Source organism: Ambystoma mexicanum, chromosome 10 (genome assembly GCF_040938575.1).
Source record: "Ambystoma mexicanum isolate Mex_15411 chromosome 10, UKY_AmexF1_1, whole genome shotgun sequence".
Taxonomy (NCBI): Eukaryota; Metazoa; Chordata; class Amphibia; order Caudata; family Ambystomatidae; genus Ambystoma; species Ambystoma mexicanum.
Window position 1 is genome coordinate 10,610,626 of NC_090932.1, and position 15,313 is coordinate 10,625,938.

General features: G+C 47.4%; 1 protein-coding gene across 1 annotated transcript in view; it reads left to right on the top strand.

Annotated features, from left to right (window-relative positions):
- The window catches only part of LOC138491098 (probable cation-transporting ATPase 13A4), a 1,104,196-nt gene that overhangs the window by 732,784 nt on the left and 356,099 nt on the right, over positions 1–15,313 (top strand). Inside the window, exon 19 of the mRNA XM_069617413.1 lies at positions 2,253–2,413. Coding sequence (XP_069473514.1) covers positions 2,253–2,413 — 161 coding nt within the window. The remainder of the gene's footprint in view (positions 1–2,252; positions 2,414–15,313) is intronic.

Sequence of the window (15,313 nt, forward strand, 5' to 3'; positions counted from 1 at the left end):
CATATACAACACACAGGTGCATATGAAAACTTTAATTTACACCAAACAAGGCTTCAAGCGGATTGGGCCTCCAACGTATTCCATATCTATGACAGTAGTCACCGTAGCTGTGCTGCAGTGATTACTGTCATAGATATTGAATATGTCGTCGGACCATCCCATCGAAAGAACGTTACCAGGTAAGAGAGTAACTTGTTCTTCTTGTGGCACTCCCCCAGTTTAATGGCACCAAAAGGGTACCATATTTGTGTGCATGTTTAGCGCACATATTATACTGGCGGAGTGCCACAAAAATAGGCTTCCAAAAAGCCAGTTTGCGAATTTGGCGGTTGCTAGGTTGGTTCCCAACCCATCCCAGCAACCGCCACATGTATTCCAAAATTCGTGCATTCCTTCCGATTTAGGAGGAATGCGCCAACTTCAGAAAAGGTCTTAAGTACCGGAAAGGTTGTTAAGCCTTTTAACGTCCTTTTCGGTACTTAACACCTACGTGAGAATAGGGACCAGTATCTCCATTTGTGAATTAGATTGCAGAAGTGAAAGCAAAGAGAGCGATCTGTGAACTAATGAAGAGCCTGAAGGGTTAGAAAGTTGACCTGGAACTGGTTTGAGTATTAAGAGACTTGAACTGATTGTGAGATTGCAAGCTGGAAGAGCTGACGTCTTGGGGAAGAGAAACCCTGAGGCCTTTTTGGAACTGCGTGGTCTTCTTGGGGAAGGGAACCTCAAGTCTTTTTGGAACTGCTTTGAACTTGGGGAAGGGGAGCTGGAAAGTAAGCTGGAAAGTAAGCCAGAAGCTGCAAGAAGCTCAGAACCTTATGTAGAACATAATTTCATTTGTTGCTGACACCCGTACACATTGTCTAGCTTTGGTTGTGAGGGCAAGTACAGGTTTTGGACACAGAGAGACTTTTAAGTTGAACTCTCTGACTCAGACTATCCTCAGTTTCTTTAGGTAGGGAAATCCCACCTTAGCAGAGGGCCAGTTAGGCCTGACACCAACCTGACATTAAGTTAATAAAGGTATTGTATTTGAGCATTGAATCTGTTGTCTGTGCCTTGCTTCATGATGCCTTCACACCCCACACTAATCTTTTGTGGCAAAATGAGAGCAGTGTATCGTCGTATTGAGGGTCGATTGATATGCAGAGATAACTGCATGTTGCAGAGCAAGAGATTTCCTCGCACCCACTAATGGCTACCCACATATGAATTGGTGGGAGAGCATGACCAACTAGGAGTTAAAAAAAAAAACACAGAATGAGTAAGAGATTCGAGGAGACGATATCGGGTGATGAGAGGAGATTTAGAGCAGAGTGAAAGGGATCAGATCTTGAAGGAGAAGCAGATCAGACCTTTGTGGAACAGGAGATCACAGCTTTGAGAAGGTAGATCAGACTGCTAACAAGATCAGAGTAACAGCATCAAAGTGAAGGTATTGGGCATTGTGTAGAGGTGAAACTGTGCTGTGAGTGGTGGATCTGTGCGTTGAGGAGTAGGGTATCAGAGAGGTGGATGGTGGAACCACCCATCAAGTAGAAGTGGATCCACTCATGAAGGGGGTTTGGACCGATGCATCAAGGAAAGATGGAGCCACGCATCAGCAGAGGTGGTGCTATGCATTTAGGAGCGGAGGACCCACGCATCAAGGAGAGGCGGACCCACTCATGAAGGGGGGATGGACCAATGCATCGAGAGATGGAGCCATGCATCGGGGAGAGATGGCACCCTGCATTTAGGAGTGGAGGACCTGAGCATTGAGGAGGGGCTGGATACTCACATTGAGAAGATTGGATCAGAGCACTGAAGGAAGGCTGATCAGAACTTGGGGAATAGGGAGGGGGTTAAATCATTGGGTAAAGAGAAGCAACAGAGAATTGAGGAGTGTTCAATCAAAGCATTGCAGGACTTCAATCAGAGCATTGACCAGAATTGGCTAAGGAGATGGGAGCATTAACGAGAGGATGATCAAAGCTCAAAGGAGGGAGGGTTGAGTAGTGACAGACCAGATATTTGAAACAGATTAGAGCATTAAAAGCAGCTGAAGCAGAGTTATTCGGAGAGAAAGTTTAGAAAAGAAGAGGGGAAAGTGAAGTGAGGAAAGAGTGATTAGGGTCTGTCTAACTGGGTTATTTTGGTTCATGCTGATCCTTCTCATGACAGCTCATTGGTTAAGCCTGAAGCAAATGTTTAATACATGTTCTCCAAAGTTGAATGACTGTACAAACAGCAACTGTTTCTTTATCTTCAAGGTGACAACCTTCAGACGGCTGTGACGGTTGCTAAGAACTCGGAGATGATCCCTGGGACAGGTCGGGTCATTTTGGTTGAAGCCAATGAGCCAGATGGATCCAGCCCAGCATCTGTTACATGGAAAGCCCTGGAACACAAAAAGGAAACCAATGGGAGCTTTGTGAGTACACCCTAACCTGACCTCAAGGCTTGCACAATGCAGGGGGTGTGGAGTCTGCAGCAGTGTGGCAGCGATTGGGTGGCCTAACCTGACTTCAAGGCTTGCACAATGCAGGGAGTGGGCAGTGTGCAGCAGTGTGGAAGCGATTGGGTGTCCTAACCTGACTTCAAGGCTTGCACAGTACAGGGGGTGTGGAGCCTGCAGCAATATGGAAGCGACTGACTTCAAGACTTGCACAATGTAGGGGGTGTGGAGTCTGCAGCAGTGTGGAAGCGATTGGGTGGCCTAACCTGACTTTAAGGCTTGCGCAATGCAGGGGGTGTGGCGTCTGCAGCAGTGTGGAAGCGATTGGGTGCCCTAACCTGACCTTAAGGCTTGCACAATACAGGGGGTGTGGAGTCTGCAGCAGTGTGGAAGCGATTGGGTGCCCTAACCTGACCTCAAGGCTTGCACAATACAGGGGGTGTGGAGTCTGCAGCAGTGTGGAAGCGATTGGGTGACCTAACCTGACCTCGAGGCTTGCACAATACAGGGGGTGTGGAGTCTGCAGCAGTGTGGAAGCGATTGGGTGCCCTAATTTGACTTCAAGGCGAGCACAATACAGGGGATGAGTGTGGAGTCTGCAGCAGTGTGGAAGCGATTGGGTGCCCTAACCTGACCTCGAGGCTTGCACAATACAGGAGGTGTGGAGTCTGCAGCAGTGTCGCAGCGATTGGGTGCCCTAACCTGACCTCTGCAGCAGTGTGGTCTTGCACAATACAGGGGTTGTGGAGTCTGCAGCAGTGTGGTCTTGCACACTACAGGGGGTGTGGAGTCTGCAGCAGTGTGGAAGCGATTGGGTGCCCTAACCTGACCTCAAGGCTTGCACAATAGAGGGGGTATGGAGTCTGCAGCAGTGTGGTCTTGCACAATACAGGGGGTGTGGAGTCTGCAGCAGTGTGGAAGCGATTGGGTGCCCTAACCTGACCTCAAGGCTTGCACACTACAGGGGGTGTGGAGTCTGCAGCAGTGTGGTCTTGCACAATACAGGGGTTGTGGAGTCTGCAGCAGTGTGGTCTTGCACACTACAGGGGGTGTGGAGTCTGCAGCAGTGTGGAAGCGATTGGGTGCCCTAACCTGGCCTCAAGGCTTGCACAATACAGGGGGTGTGGAGTCTGCAGCAGTGTGGTCTTGCACAATACAGGCGGTGTGGAGTCTGCAGCAGTGTGGAAGCGATTGGGTGCCCTAACCTGACCTCAAGGCTTGCACAATACAGGGGGTGTGGAGTCTGCAGCAGTGTGGTCTTGCACAATACAGGGGTTGTGGAGTCTGCAGCAGTGTGGTCTTGCACACTACAGGGGGTGTGGAGTCTGCAGCAGTGTGGAAGCGATTGGGTGCCCTAACCTGACCTCAAGGCTTGCACAATACAGGGGGTGTGGAGTCTGCAGCAGTGTGGTCTTGCACAATACAGGGGGTGTGGAGTCTGCAGCAGTGTGGAAGCGATTGGGTGCCCTAACCTGACCTCAATGCTTGCACACTACAGGGGGTGTGGAGTCTGCAGCAGTGTGAAAGCGATTGGGTGCCCTAACCTGACTTCAAGGCTTGTACAATACAGAGGGTGTGGAGTCTGCAGCAGTGTGGTCTTGCACAATACAGGGGGTGTGGAGTCTGCAGCAGTGTGGAAGCGATTGGGTGGATGTGGAATCTGGAGAGACAGAAGCACACTTGTCACATCCAGGGGAGGAAGGGCATGTGTGATAAGGGGAGAAACAAAGGTAAGAAGCCAGCAGAGAGAAATCAGTACAAGGAAAAGCAGCATAAACCCATGCACTACCTCTTACCATTACCATGGCAGTGTGGTCTATAACAGGCTGTGTTTGTGTCTTTCGAACCAGAGGACCAGAGATCTAACACACGTGCCCTCAGTTCACCAAAATGCTGTCGCTGAGTGCATATATCTCCTCCTCTAGGTGCTCTTATTTCTCTAGTTGCAACTAATCAGGAGTGCTGGAAGATGTGCTAAATCCTGTCATTAGACACCATGGGCCTCACTCGGGATGTGGTGGTCCCTGACACAAAATGAGGAAAGAAAGTGGCTTTCCAGTGTTATCATTGTCCACATCCACCCATTCCGTTTGACACCAGCATGAAGATCCACTGCCTGGGTGTGGGGTCCCCACAGGCTTTCTGCATCCATGTGTAAAATCCACATGTCACTAGGGATCTCCATTTTGAAATCTGAAAACAGCTGGATCCAGTGCACTGCACCTGTGTTTTCTGCAACTGCAAAAGCGAATGCACGGCCTGTTGGAATCGATGGAAGGGCGGTGGCTGCCAGGATTGCAATGATGGCCACAATTGCTGATTTTTCTAACTGTACAACATAGATCACGCCAGAATGTTGGCATTCATGTGATGAAAGGTGCAGAAATCCCGCCAGGTCATGGGTGTTGGCACTCTTCTCCACTTACATACTCACATTGGGTCTCATTACGACCCAGGCGGTAAGTTACCGCCTGGGCCGTGACTTTACCACCATGGTGTAAACTACGTTTACGCCATGGTGGTTGGCGGACTTACCGCCCCATTCCGAGGTGAGTGGGGCGGTAAGTCCCCATTAACCCATTTACCCTTCCCCATTCCCATGTTTGCCCCATAGGGCATAATGGGAGTGGGGAAGGCGTTAATTACGCCACCGTAAATTACGGTGGCGTAATTAACAACAAGGTCCCTTAGCGCCATGGATTTTAACACCTGCAAAAAGCAGGTGTTAAAACCTCCATGGCGCTAAGGGACCTCGGAATCAGGCGGTAAGGGTCGGCGCTGTTTAGGCCACCGTAAACCCCTTACCGCCTGGGTCCTAATGAGGCCCATTAACCTACCCATGTCTGCCAGGCACTGCGAAGGGTCAGAAGGCACTTGGCTGTCGGATTTACAGCCACGTCAGACTAAAGGTCTGAAGCAGAAAGTGTATTCTTTTATGTTTTAGGTGTGAAACTATGTTGGGACCCGGGGTTCATGTAACAATCGAGGCTCACTTGAACATACTTGCATGTGCTGCTCTGATATGACATACATGACACGATGAAGTATCTGGCAGTTTATTCCAGTGAGAGCTAACATGCGGTCCCATCAGAAGGAAACAGCCATATTCAGCCTGTGCTCTTCAAGAGGCTCCTTTAGGACATCCTTCTGCATCTCTTGAGTGTCGACTTTTGGATTCTCTTGTGGCATCATCTTCTATCATCACCCTATTCATTGTCGTGCGGAGTGTTCATGTCTCACCCAAGCCCCTACAGAGACCCTGCACAGATAGGCCACCTTATGCAGAATGGAAAAACCACAACCTCAGCCATTAAGAAGGCCTCTTGACGCCAATGTCAGCAGCATGTTGTCAATGGCTATTGGTTTTTCTGCCAGTGGGAGCAAAGTTTGAGATTGTTCTTGCAGCCTTTTTCTATGCCCTGGTATATGTCAGTAGCTGGAAATGCGCTCTATAGCTGTGGATTTCCACATGGAGGAGCCAGAAAAGGATTGGGCTTTTGCAACCTTTCCCTACACTCCTGTGTATGTAGTGTGATGATCCTTCAGATGGTGTCACTTCTCCCCAGGGGAGAATCCCTCTCCATGAGGTTAGGGAGGTGAGGCTGCTAAACAATAGTCCCCCTGGGGTGGTAACATGTGGGAGGATCTCATGGGGAGGGACTCCTCTCTTGGGGATAACAACGCTATTGGAAGGCACACTCCTTGTGAAATCTCACCACGTAGGCTGACAATAATGCCCAAATTTGATCAACATTAGATCACTTCTGAAACTGTAATTGTGAAATATCGGATCCATCGGATGACAAAAGTACTGAGACGAAGAATCACTCAAATATGCTAAATTTTAGCCAGACGAAGGATAGAACAGCTAATGTCAATGGGAAGGATGTCACACTGGGGCCTTCCCTGCTGTTTAAATTGAACAGCAAAGATGGACTGCGTTCTTCATCATCCTCTGACCCGTCCTGCAATCGTGTGTGCGGTTCTGGCAAGCTAGAAGCTGTGATACGACCAGAAGAAGAGAATCAGGCTTGAGGAGTCGGGAATGAAACTCGGACATAAGAAAGACATGGTTTTGACTAAAGACTTTTATTGATAAAAAAAAAGGGGTTGGGAAAATGTCTCGCTGACCCTGCACTAGAGATGTTTCCCTACCTAAACTCAAAACTAAGGATCTGTCAGTATCAGAATCTCCAAAACAAAGATGGTCCTGCGTCCAAAGTACTATTCTAACCCTCACATTCTAAAGAAATAAAGTGAAAAGGATCATCTCTTTGGCTTTCAGTGTTCTAGAAATGTTCAAATGGGCAAAGAAACAAGTAACTCTAACAAAGTCTCTCAATGATATTGTTCCTTACTCCAGAGGGTGCCTTCCTTCCTCTGGATACTTCTTCACGTTTTCTTACAAATTACCGTTCTTGTCTTTCCTCTTGATCAACATCCAAAGCATACACCACTTTGTTTGTCCTTTGTTTTGTCAGGATACCTGGTGTACTCTCCTGCCAAGGTTTCTCTGTTCTTTTATCTTCTGTTTAACACAGTCTTTTTTTACTAGTCCTGATACTTCTTCTCAGGACCTCTTGTATTTACACACTAGTAATTGCCTGATATATTCTCTTATCAGGGCTTCTTGTAATTTGCACACTTGTAATTACTCACTATACTCTCCTGCCATGGCTTCTTATATTCACACACTTGTAATTGCCTGGTATACTCTCCTGCCAGGGCCTCTCACTTGTGTGCCATTTTCGTATGTCCACTCTCTTCCTGCCCCATGCACACAAGTACTGGCCCAGACCTAACGAAACACCTACTCTTCCAAATTACTGTGGATGCTGGCAGCATTCACATTGGCACACCAAGAGATACTTGCACTCTCTTCCCCACAGCCCTCCCCCACAGGCAATCATACTTCACCCCGTCCCTCCGAGCCCTTGCCTGCCCATGCCTGAACCACCAACACTATAACCAGTGCAATCTGGCCACTAAACAATGACGGTTAATCTGATGCACTATGGGTGTGGCAACTTAATGATGCAGGGACAGGGTGCTCGTTCAGACGAAGCACTAGAGATTGCACCGTTAGCAGGATCAGTTTGACAAGGAGCAGCTAATATTTGGGCACTCAGCTGGAAGTCCATTCCTAATCATCAAACGGCTTACCCAAGCAGAACGCTAAACCCATAGGTCGCACTGGGGGGGTAGTGAGGAAATGCGATAGTTCAATTGGGGCTATTGGGCACGGAACGCACTTTAATAGCTGTGGGGGTAGTGTAAGGAACTCATGGTGGCAACAGTAAAGACATACACAAGTGATCGCAGTTCAAGGGTGTTTATTAAACTGTAAAGATAGGTTGGAAAAATGCCTAATCTAAACCTAAATCTAAGGTGGGAGCAAGCTTCGACCATCAAATAATAAGGCAGTCCTAGTAGCATTGTGTCAAAATAAAAGGGCCTATCCTAAGAAAAATACAATCCCTACACTAAATACAAAAAGAAGAATGGGGTAATGGTCTCAAAAAAGAAGGAAGTGTTCACAAACAATAAGTCAGGAAGCTGTAGTTGGGGTCTATCTTCCCCGCGTTTTTCAGCACGGGACAAAGTGATACTTTGGAGCATAGCACACGTTCGAGCTTTCCCAGCACAAGCTAACAGTTCTGCTTACAGCAATCAGGGCATACAGTGGTTAAATCTCTTTTCCATCAAACAGTCTCTTGTCACCGTTGCCTGATGTGTCAAATAAGTATTAAAATAATGAACAAAGAGATCCTTTCTGCTGGTATGTTGGGCAATGTCTTTCCCCCCTCTTCTGGGCGCAGATCCATTCTCAATTGTTAGCCTCCCTACACCCGGTTCACTATGGACATCCCTCTGCCAGGCTCGCTCTTGTCAACACACTGTATTTCAAGACTTCAGACTTTGCCCCCTTTTATCGGCATCCCTCTTTCGGGTTCACTCTTGCCAATCTTGTCTTTTCCATTCAACTATTGCGATGCGGGATTCACTCCCCTTGGCTTCACAGTCATCTGTCGGTCAAAGACTTTTGACTGTACAGAGGATTTTACAAGACCCCTGTATGACCACTTTGACCCCTCTTCTCACCTTTCCGAAGGCCTTCTGGTTACGGTAGTTTCAATACTTGGATAATCACCCATAGTTTCCTGAATGAGCACCCACGTGGTGCCGGACTCCTGTTTCTGGTTTTCCCCCTTTCACAACAATTGTTCTTTATGCTTTCAAAGTTCAATTAGCTGCTTAATAGTTTTTGTTCAACACAGTTGGGTTTCTTATCGACTCTCCCCTGGACTCACCGGCTGTGATGAACTGCTTGGCTTTCTTTTTCCCCAGAGTTAAGGTTGGTACTCCGAGACAAGCATCTCTCCCCGGCTTGGCTATCAGTGGAAGAGGGTCCTGTGTACCGTAGACATCTGCTGCAACACACGCTGGCTTTTTGTTCACGGTCTTACAATTCCTTTTGCAGAGGTCTCACGGGCCTTGATCGGAAAGGACATGGTTGTTACTCTCCTCGCGACCCTCTCGGTATGTACCGTCTTTATCCTCCTCTTGAACTGCTGTGTTGAGTTGGCTCCCTGGACGTGCGGTCTGCCTTGCTCGTATTGTGCTCTTGTGCTCTACCTCTTATTCCTGTGGGGAAGCGAAAGGGCCGTCAGGTGTGTGTGGTTCTGGTCAATTACCTGACTTTGCCTGACCCTCGTGTTGAGACATGTCAGGTAAATAGCTTGAGGGTTACTCTGTCATCCATTGTAATGTGCGAAAGTGTTAGTCAGAAAGCAGGGGGGGTAAAGTGTTTGTGTATCCTATGTGGAAGGTTGGGGAAAAGTTATCATAGGAAGGGGGATACCGCCTCTCACCTGTCGGTGTCCCACTTTCACTCCCTGAGGACCCCCCATCCAGGTGATCTTCCTTCACTGGTCCACCAGCAAGGAACTGGATCCAATAGCGATGGCCGCGTCCTGGCCACCTGGATGACAGACCACCAGGGACTAGTCAGGGAGACACCTTCAGGTTTCTCACAGTAGGAACAGAGAAACACAAAGAAGCACTTAAATGGTTCTTTCCGTCGGGGTCAGGAACAATACTATTGATCTCAGCCATAGGTGGAAAGATCTATTTATTTTAACTTATTTCCTGTTGCACTCGAAGAAAGGTACTGTCACGCTCACCTGATTCCCACGGAGGCGCAGGTCTGGCTTCGAGTGCTGATGCTTCTTCAATGGTGAAGCGCAGGACTCTGATGATGGACAGGAAGGGCCCCTCTACTCTGGCTTTTCTGGCTCGCAGGAATATTCCCCTGTGCGTGAAAAGGGAGTATTACCTACTGACGGAATAATGCTCCAGCCTCCCACTCCCTTCCAACCCTCCACGATACCCTTCCACGATTCCCCGTGAAGTCTCACCTTAGGGTCTGGAAGGATGAGTTCTCCATCCTGCTTCTGATGCAGGGGCGCGTTGAAACCCAGTTACTTCACTGGATTGAGGTTTGTTGGGAGTTCAAAATAAGCTTGACTATTCAGGTAAGGCACTGTAAGAGTTCTGTTGCAAGTTCAAAAGTTCAAGCTTAATAATAATGTTCATTGTCTTGTTGCAGCAAGCGCTAATGCTTATGTCTTTTTCCCGTTAGGAGTCGGGGTTCGGAGATATGGCGCCGACCCGATAAATGACAGGTAAGTTCTGGATGAGCGTTCAGGTAATGTCTTTGCATTCGCTCATTCAATGTCTTTGTCTTTTTTCCCCATAGGGGCCAGGGTCCGGAATGCCAGGAAGCGGCAGGACCTGAAATGAAATGGGAATGACCCAACAGGTAAGTCTAAGAAGGACACTGAGCTTTTCCTATTTCCCTTCCTTCTCTCACCTTGTTTTCTTGTCTTTTCTCTCTAGGCTCTGGGAAGTGGCTGCGGATCCGGATGATCGCTGCTGAAGATGGAGGCGCCCAGGAAAGGTGAGTGAAATGCAGCGCTGCAGCGATCGAAGCAAAATGCTTTTAAAATGATGTCTTCCCTTTCAGGATCGTCGGTGTGATGTCTCCGTGATGCAGCTTTAGCAGGTAAGGTCTTCTTTTTCTCCAATTCTCTCTTATCTCCCTTTGCAGGCGACCCAGGATGCTGACAGGCGTGGCTGAAGTCCAGATGCAGGAGCTGACACGGTGAGCATCCAGCTGCGAGGAGCAGAACAACGCGAAGCGTGAGTTGCTGATCGGGCGTGGTTTAAATAGCTTTGGAAGAAATTCCAGGTATGTATCCTTCCACCGATCAGGTATGTATCCTTCCCCGACCACACCCAGGTGGAAAGTAGTCCCACAGGTAAAGTAGTTCCATTCAGGCCTCAAGAGGGCCTGGATGTAGCAGCATGGTCTGCATCAGGTAAGTGCACATTAAAACACTTGAACACATGTCTAGCTTTATGAGCCCGGCGCCTAAGGCGCCAGGACAGGGGTCCAACATGAGCCTGGCACCTAAGGCGCCAGGACTGTGTCCAAAGGGCCCCAGCTTGGGCCCGCTGGCACTTCCCTGGGGGGAATGATGCCTGCCTCTGGGGTTGCTGGGTCGGACCTGGCTCCTTGGAGGTAGGCATCATGACAGGTACCAGCCAGGTCTTCAACAAAGGTAGTATGTTAAAACCACCAAAGTTGCACTCGACCAACCAATTTACTATCTTGAGAGACCTACGAAAACGACACTGAACGAAAATTCTTCTGAGACCAAGGTTTGTATAACTCGCACCACGTCTGTGGACACATGCCGCAGGCACAGTCCCCCATCCATGCACTCTAGAATGCAGCTATGGCTATACAAATCCAGTTTAGCAGCTCTCATAGTCGTCCACACTGAAACCCCTGAAGTACCGCAACACCTCTGCCATTAGTAGTCAGCAACAACCTACGAAATCTGGTCTAGCTGGGCACACGTTGAATATCCTGCACTAGCAGTCTATCCTAATCCACCAACAATCTCTCATACATGGACTTCAGTCCCCAAGAACGTTCCAACCACAAAGCACATTGAGGCCATACAAATGGGGAAAGAGTGCTATATAAATGAAGATTGAAATTACATTAGCCCTTTTGGCTAATCCATTCTCTTATTTGTATATTGCCTTGTTAGTGTTTTGCTCACACTTCCACTCTTGGTAATTCACCACCTTAGCTTTATACAATGTCTTGTTAGAGTTTTCTATATGCATGTGTGGCACATATTCGCAAACTTCAAAGACAACTCTTTTTTTTATCAGCATTTGGTTTTTACAAAAGAAAACCTTAAGCTTTTATTTTATACAAGTAAACAAATGGCATGAAACGTAAAATGTAAACGAAGTAAAAGAAGTTAGAAAAATTACAAAAAAAAGAAGAAAAAGCAGAGTAACCTCCTAATCATGGAAGCAAGTAACTATCATAAAACGGTCACATCAACTGTCATGTACACACAACACCATACTTTCAATCAGTTCTCAACCAAGAGTTCCTTCTCCTGTACTTTCTGAAACGCAACTTCCAAAAAAACAGAAGAGCTAGTGTAAGCGATATCCAGTTCCCTTGAAGTAGCTCCAACCACCAATCCTCTAGAGTTCGTGTGGGGTATATTTTGCAAAGAATTTACCCAACCATCTGTCACGTTCTTGTTTTAAGTTGGGACAGATCATGGCTAGATATAATAAGGTCTCTTTCTGATCCTCATATAGTCTGCAACCCTAATCTCTCAAATGTGATGCCTTCCTTGCTTCCATCAGTTCTTTGGTTGACATTAGACTCATACGAAATCTCATGAAATTCATTCTTCATTTAAGACAAGGGAATCGATTTAAATATCATCTCAAATTGCCTATAGGACCATATGCAGGATCTTTCTCACCATATATTTTAGGAGTTCTTACCTTCTCTGTTGTTAAGATCCAGAAGTTTTTATTTTATTTTTGCGGGTTGAATTAGTAACACTTCTTCCGTCGTGCCCAGATATTTCAAAATGGTCCTGCATGTCGAACTCCAGAGCATTAGCGCTTTATTGGTTTGTTCATGAAGGGACTTCTTCAGCACCCTGAAACCACCATCCAAATTGCCAAGGAGACATTTGCGAAAAAATGACAGCATTTTCCATTGCACAGAAGCAGAGATGTTAATCCCATGTCCTCTCGTATTAGTTCAATGGGAGCAGCGTTCAGGAGTAATAATACCTGCCTCCAATAAGCACCTTCCAATTTTGGCCAAAAACCTGTACTTATAAGAATAGCACTTTCGGTGCCATATGTGATCGTCGGCACAACTTTCATTTTGCAAAAGTCAACTGCAGGCTTTAAAGTAAACCTGCAGTATTTCCTTACAATTATTTTCCCTTGAGATGTTCAATTTCTCATCTTCAGTTTAAGTCTCGTCACTTGCGGGGCCTCCGAAATGCTGTTATTGATACAAACTCCCAGGTAAATCAGGCTGCTTACCTCTGATATTGACTCACCCTTTAGGTGCCATGCTTGTTTTGTTGGCATTTTGTGTGCAATTTCGCCGCCTAGTGTAAGGATTTTGGATTTGGAAGCATATGCAAAAAGACCATTTTCATCCAGATACTTTGGTGTTGCATCTAATTGTCTTGGTCTAGCAGTATTACATCGTCTGCTTATAGCAAAGATGACTCTTTAGATGATGCACTTTTACTTTCTCTCTTTCGGGTTTAGCAAACGTTTTTTTCTCTCCCCTTTCTGCTATGTTCAATTAGTCTCATGCGGTATGCCTGCCAATACGCCCTGGTGCTCCCTTTGCCCCAGCGTGGACTCGTTGGCTCTTTGTGGCATTCGTTGTCCTTCTCGTAGCTTGCCGGTTGCACTCTTTGGTTGGTTTCTTCCTCGCGGTCGTTGGTTTTCCACGTCCCTGCTTCCCGCGGCTCCAGCTGGGCTTGTCTGCTTTGAACGGGTCTCTTGTAGGTGTATTGCTGTGTCCTATCACCATTGAATGCCCTGGATCTCTGCGCTGGCTTCTGGCCTTCCAGCTGTGTGTTTCTTTGTGCAGCCGTCTGCTTCTCAGCACATGAGCCGGTTGGCTCCACCGTCTTTACAGCCCGTCAGTCGCACAGAAAGGAGCAGCCCCCTCCCGCCAGCATTTTTTCTGGTGGTCCTGATCTAAATGTCCCATGCATGCTTCTAGCAACTTGAGTGCTGCCTGTGCCCGGGTCTTCCCTCGCTCTGCATTTCTCCCCCCTCTTCCTCGTCACAGTGTTAAGGTATTTCTGGGAACAGTAGTCCCTTTTTGATAACTTGCATACAAACGTTGGATGACTCTTACTAATAGGTTTGTTTTGTTGGCAAGTGTGATGAATCCTGCAGAGTCATCACTGATTCCGCTGTAGTGATCTCGTGCCACATGGTCAGGGGATGACGGCAGCCGCTACCTGATCCTGACCCTGGGGGTTGGTATTCTGTGGAAGGAGACGAATATTGGGAGGTTGTGATGTCTCCAATAGGAGAGACAAGGCATACTCCCGCCGTACCCTACCCCATTGAAGAAAACACTATAAAATCTAAACTGTTTATGGCATATTGTCAGTCTGAGTCAAGTGCTATTCATGCCCCATACACCCATACTACTCACCTAACATCTCCTTGTCTCTGAAGGTTGTGATTTAGACAGAAATCCAAAGCAATGCAACTTTAAAAAGCACAATAATCCCATGGACTCCAACTCCCATAAAACCTTAAGTAATAGGAAGAGGAAGAAGGAGGAGTTAATGTGGATCAAAAGAAACGCAAAGCACAACAGGCTAGTTGTTGTGATGGGAATCAGCTGTGCGGGGCATTTAAAAGTGGTGCGCCTTTTCAAATCAAGAGTGAAGGTGAAAGCCATGAAGAGGAGCGATGAAGAGGGCCCGAGCGGAAAGCAGAACTGAAAGTGGACTCCTGAGAGCAGACTGTTCTGCTGAAGGCAGATGGTTTCTACTGGCAAGGCGCGAGACCCGGAGAAGCACAGCGAGAGTCACTGGTGGACCGCTCGGGAGCCGGCAGTAGTGGAGAGGCTGTCGGGAACGCGGTCGCAGTAAAGAGCAGCCGTTCAACTGGCGGGTAAGGAGAAGCGGACGAGCGAACCACTTAAGGGGGCTGTGGACCGAGGAATGCGTTCCGAAAGCAAGGACTTTGCCGCAGCTGTATGCCACAGGTCGGAAGTGCCCGTAAACACTGGCGAGTCTGCCCAGATTCATTGGGAGCCCTGAGACGTATCGATAGGCTTACAAACAATTGAGTACTTGTTTTGAAAATCCACCAGATAATGAAAGAGGACAGAGTTTACACAGGTCTCCATAAATGAGGTGTCAGTATGGGGAAAAGTGGAGTGGAAGTTGGCATAAGCAATTTAACAATAATGGAGAAGTTGAAAGGCAAAACCTTTACAAGTCTCCTTACATGAGATGCAGTTTGGGGAAAGTTGGAACAAACATTGCCACAATCAAATGAAGATTAGTGAAGAAGCAAATGGGCAGAACCTGAACAATTCCCTATATATGAGATGTCAATATGGGGGAAGTTGGAACAAGTACCACCTAAAGTCAATGAAGTATGAACAGTGGAGTACAATTGTATTATACTTGAAGAGAAGGGGGACTGTAAGATAAAGAACATGTTGTAAGGAGACCTGGTGAAGGAAGTACCCCAGGCAGCGAGCCTTTGGGGAGTACGATACCAGAGAATCTTCAAAACCTAGAAGAGGATTCCTGGCAGGGGAGTAGACCAGATAATCTAAAGAAGCTAATGAAGGATTCCTGGCAGGGGAGTATACCAGGGGATCTAAAGAAGCTAATGCAGGATTCCTGGCAGGGGATTATACCAGGGGATCTAAAGAAGCTAATGAAGGATTCCTGGCAGGGGAGCATACCAGGGGATCTA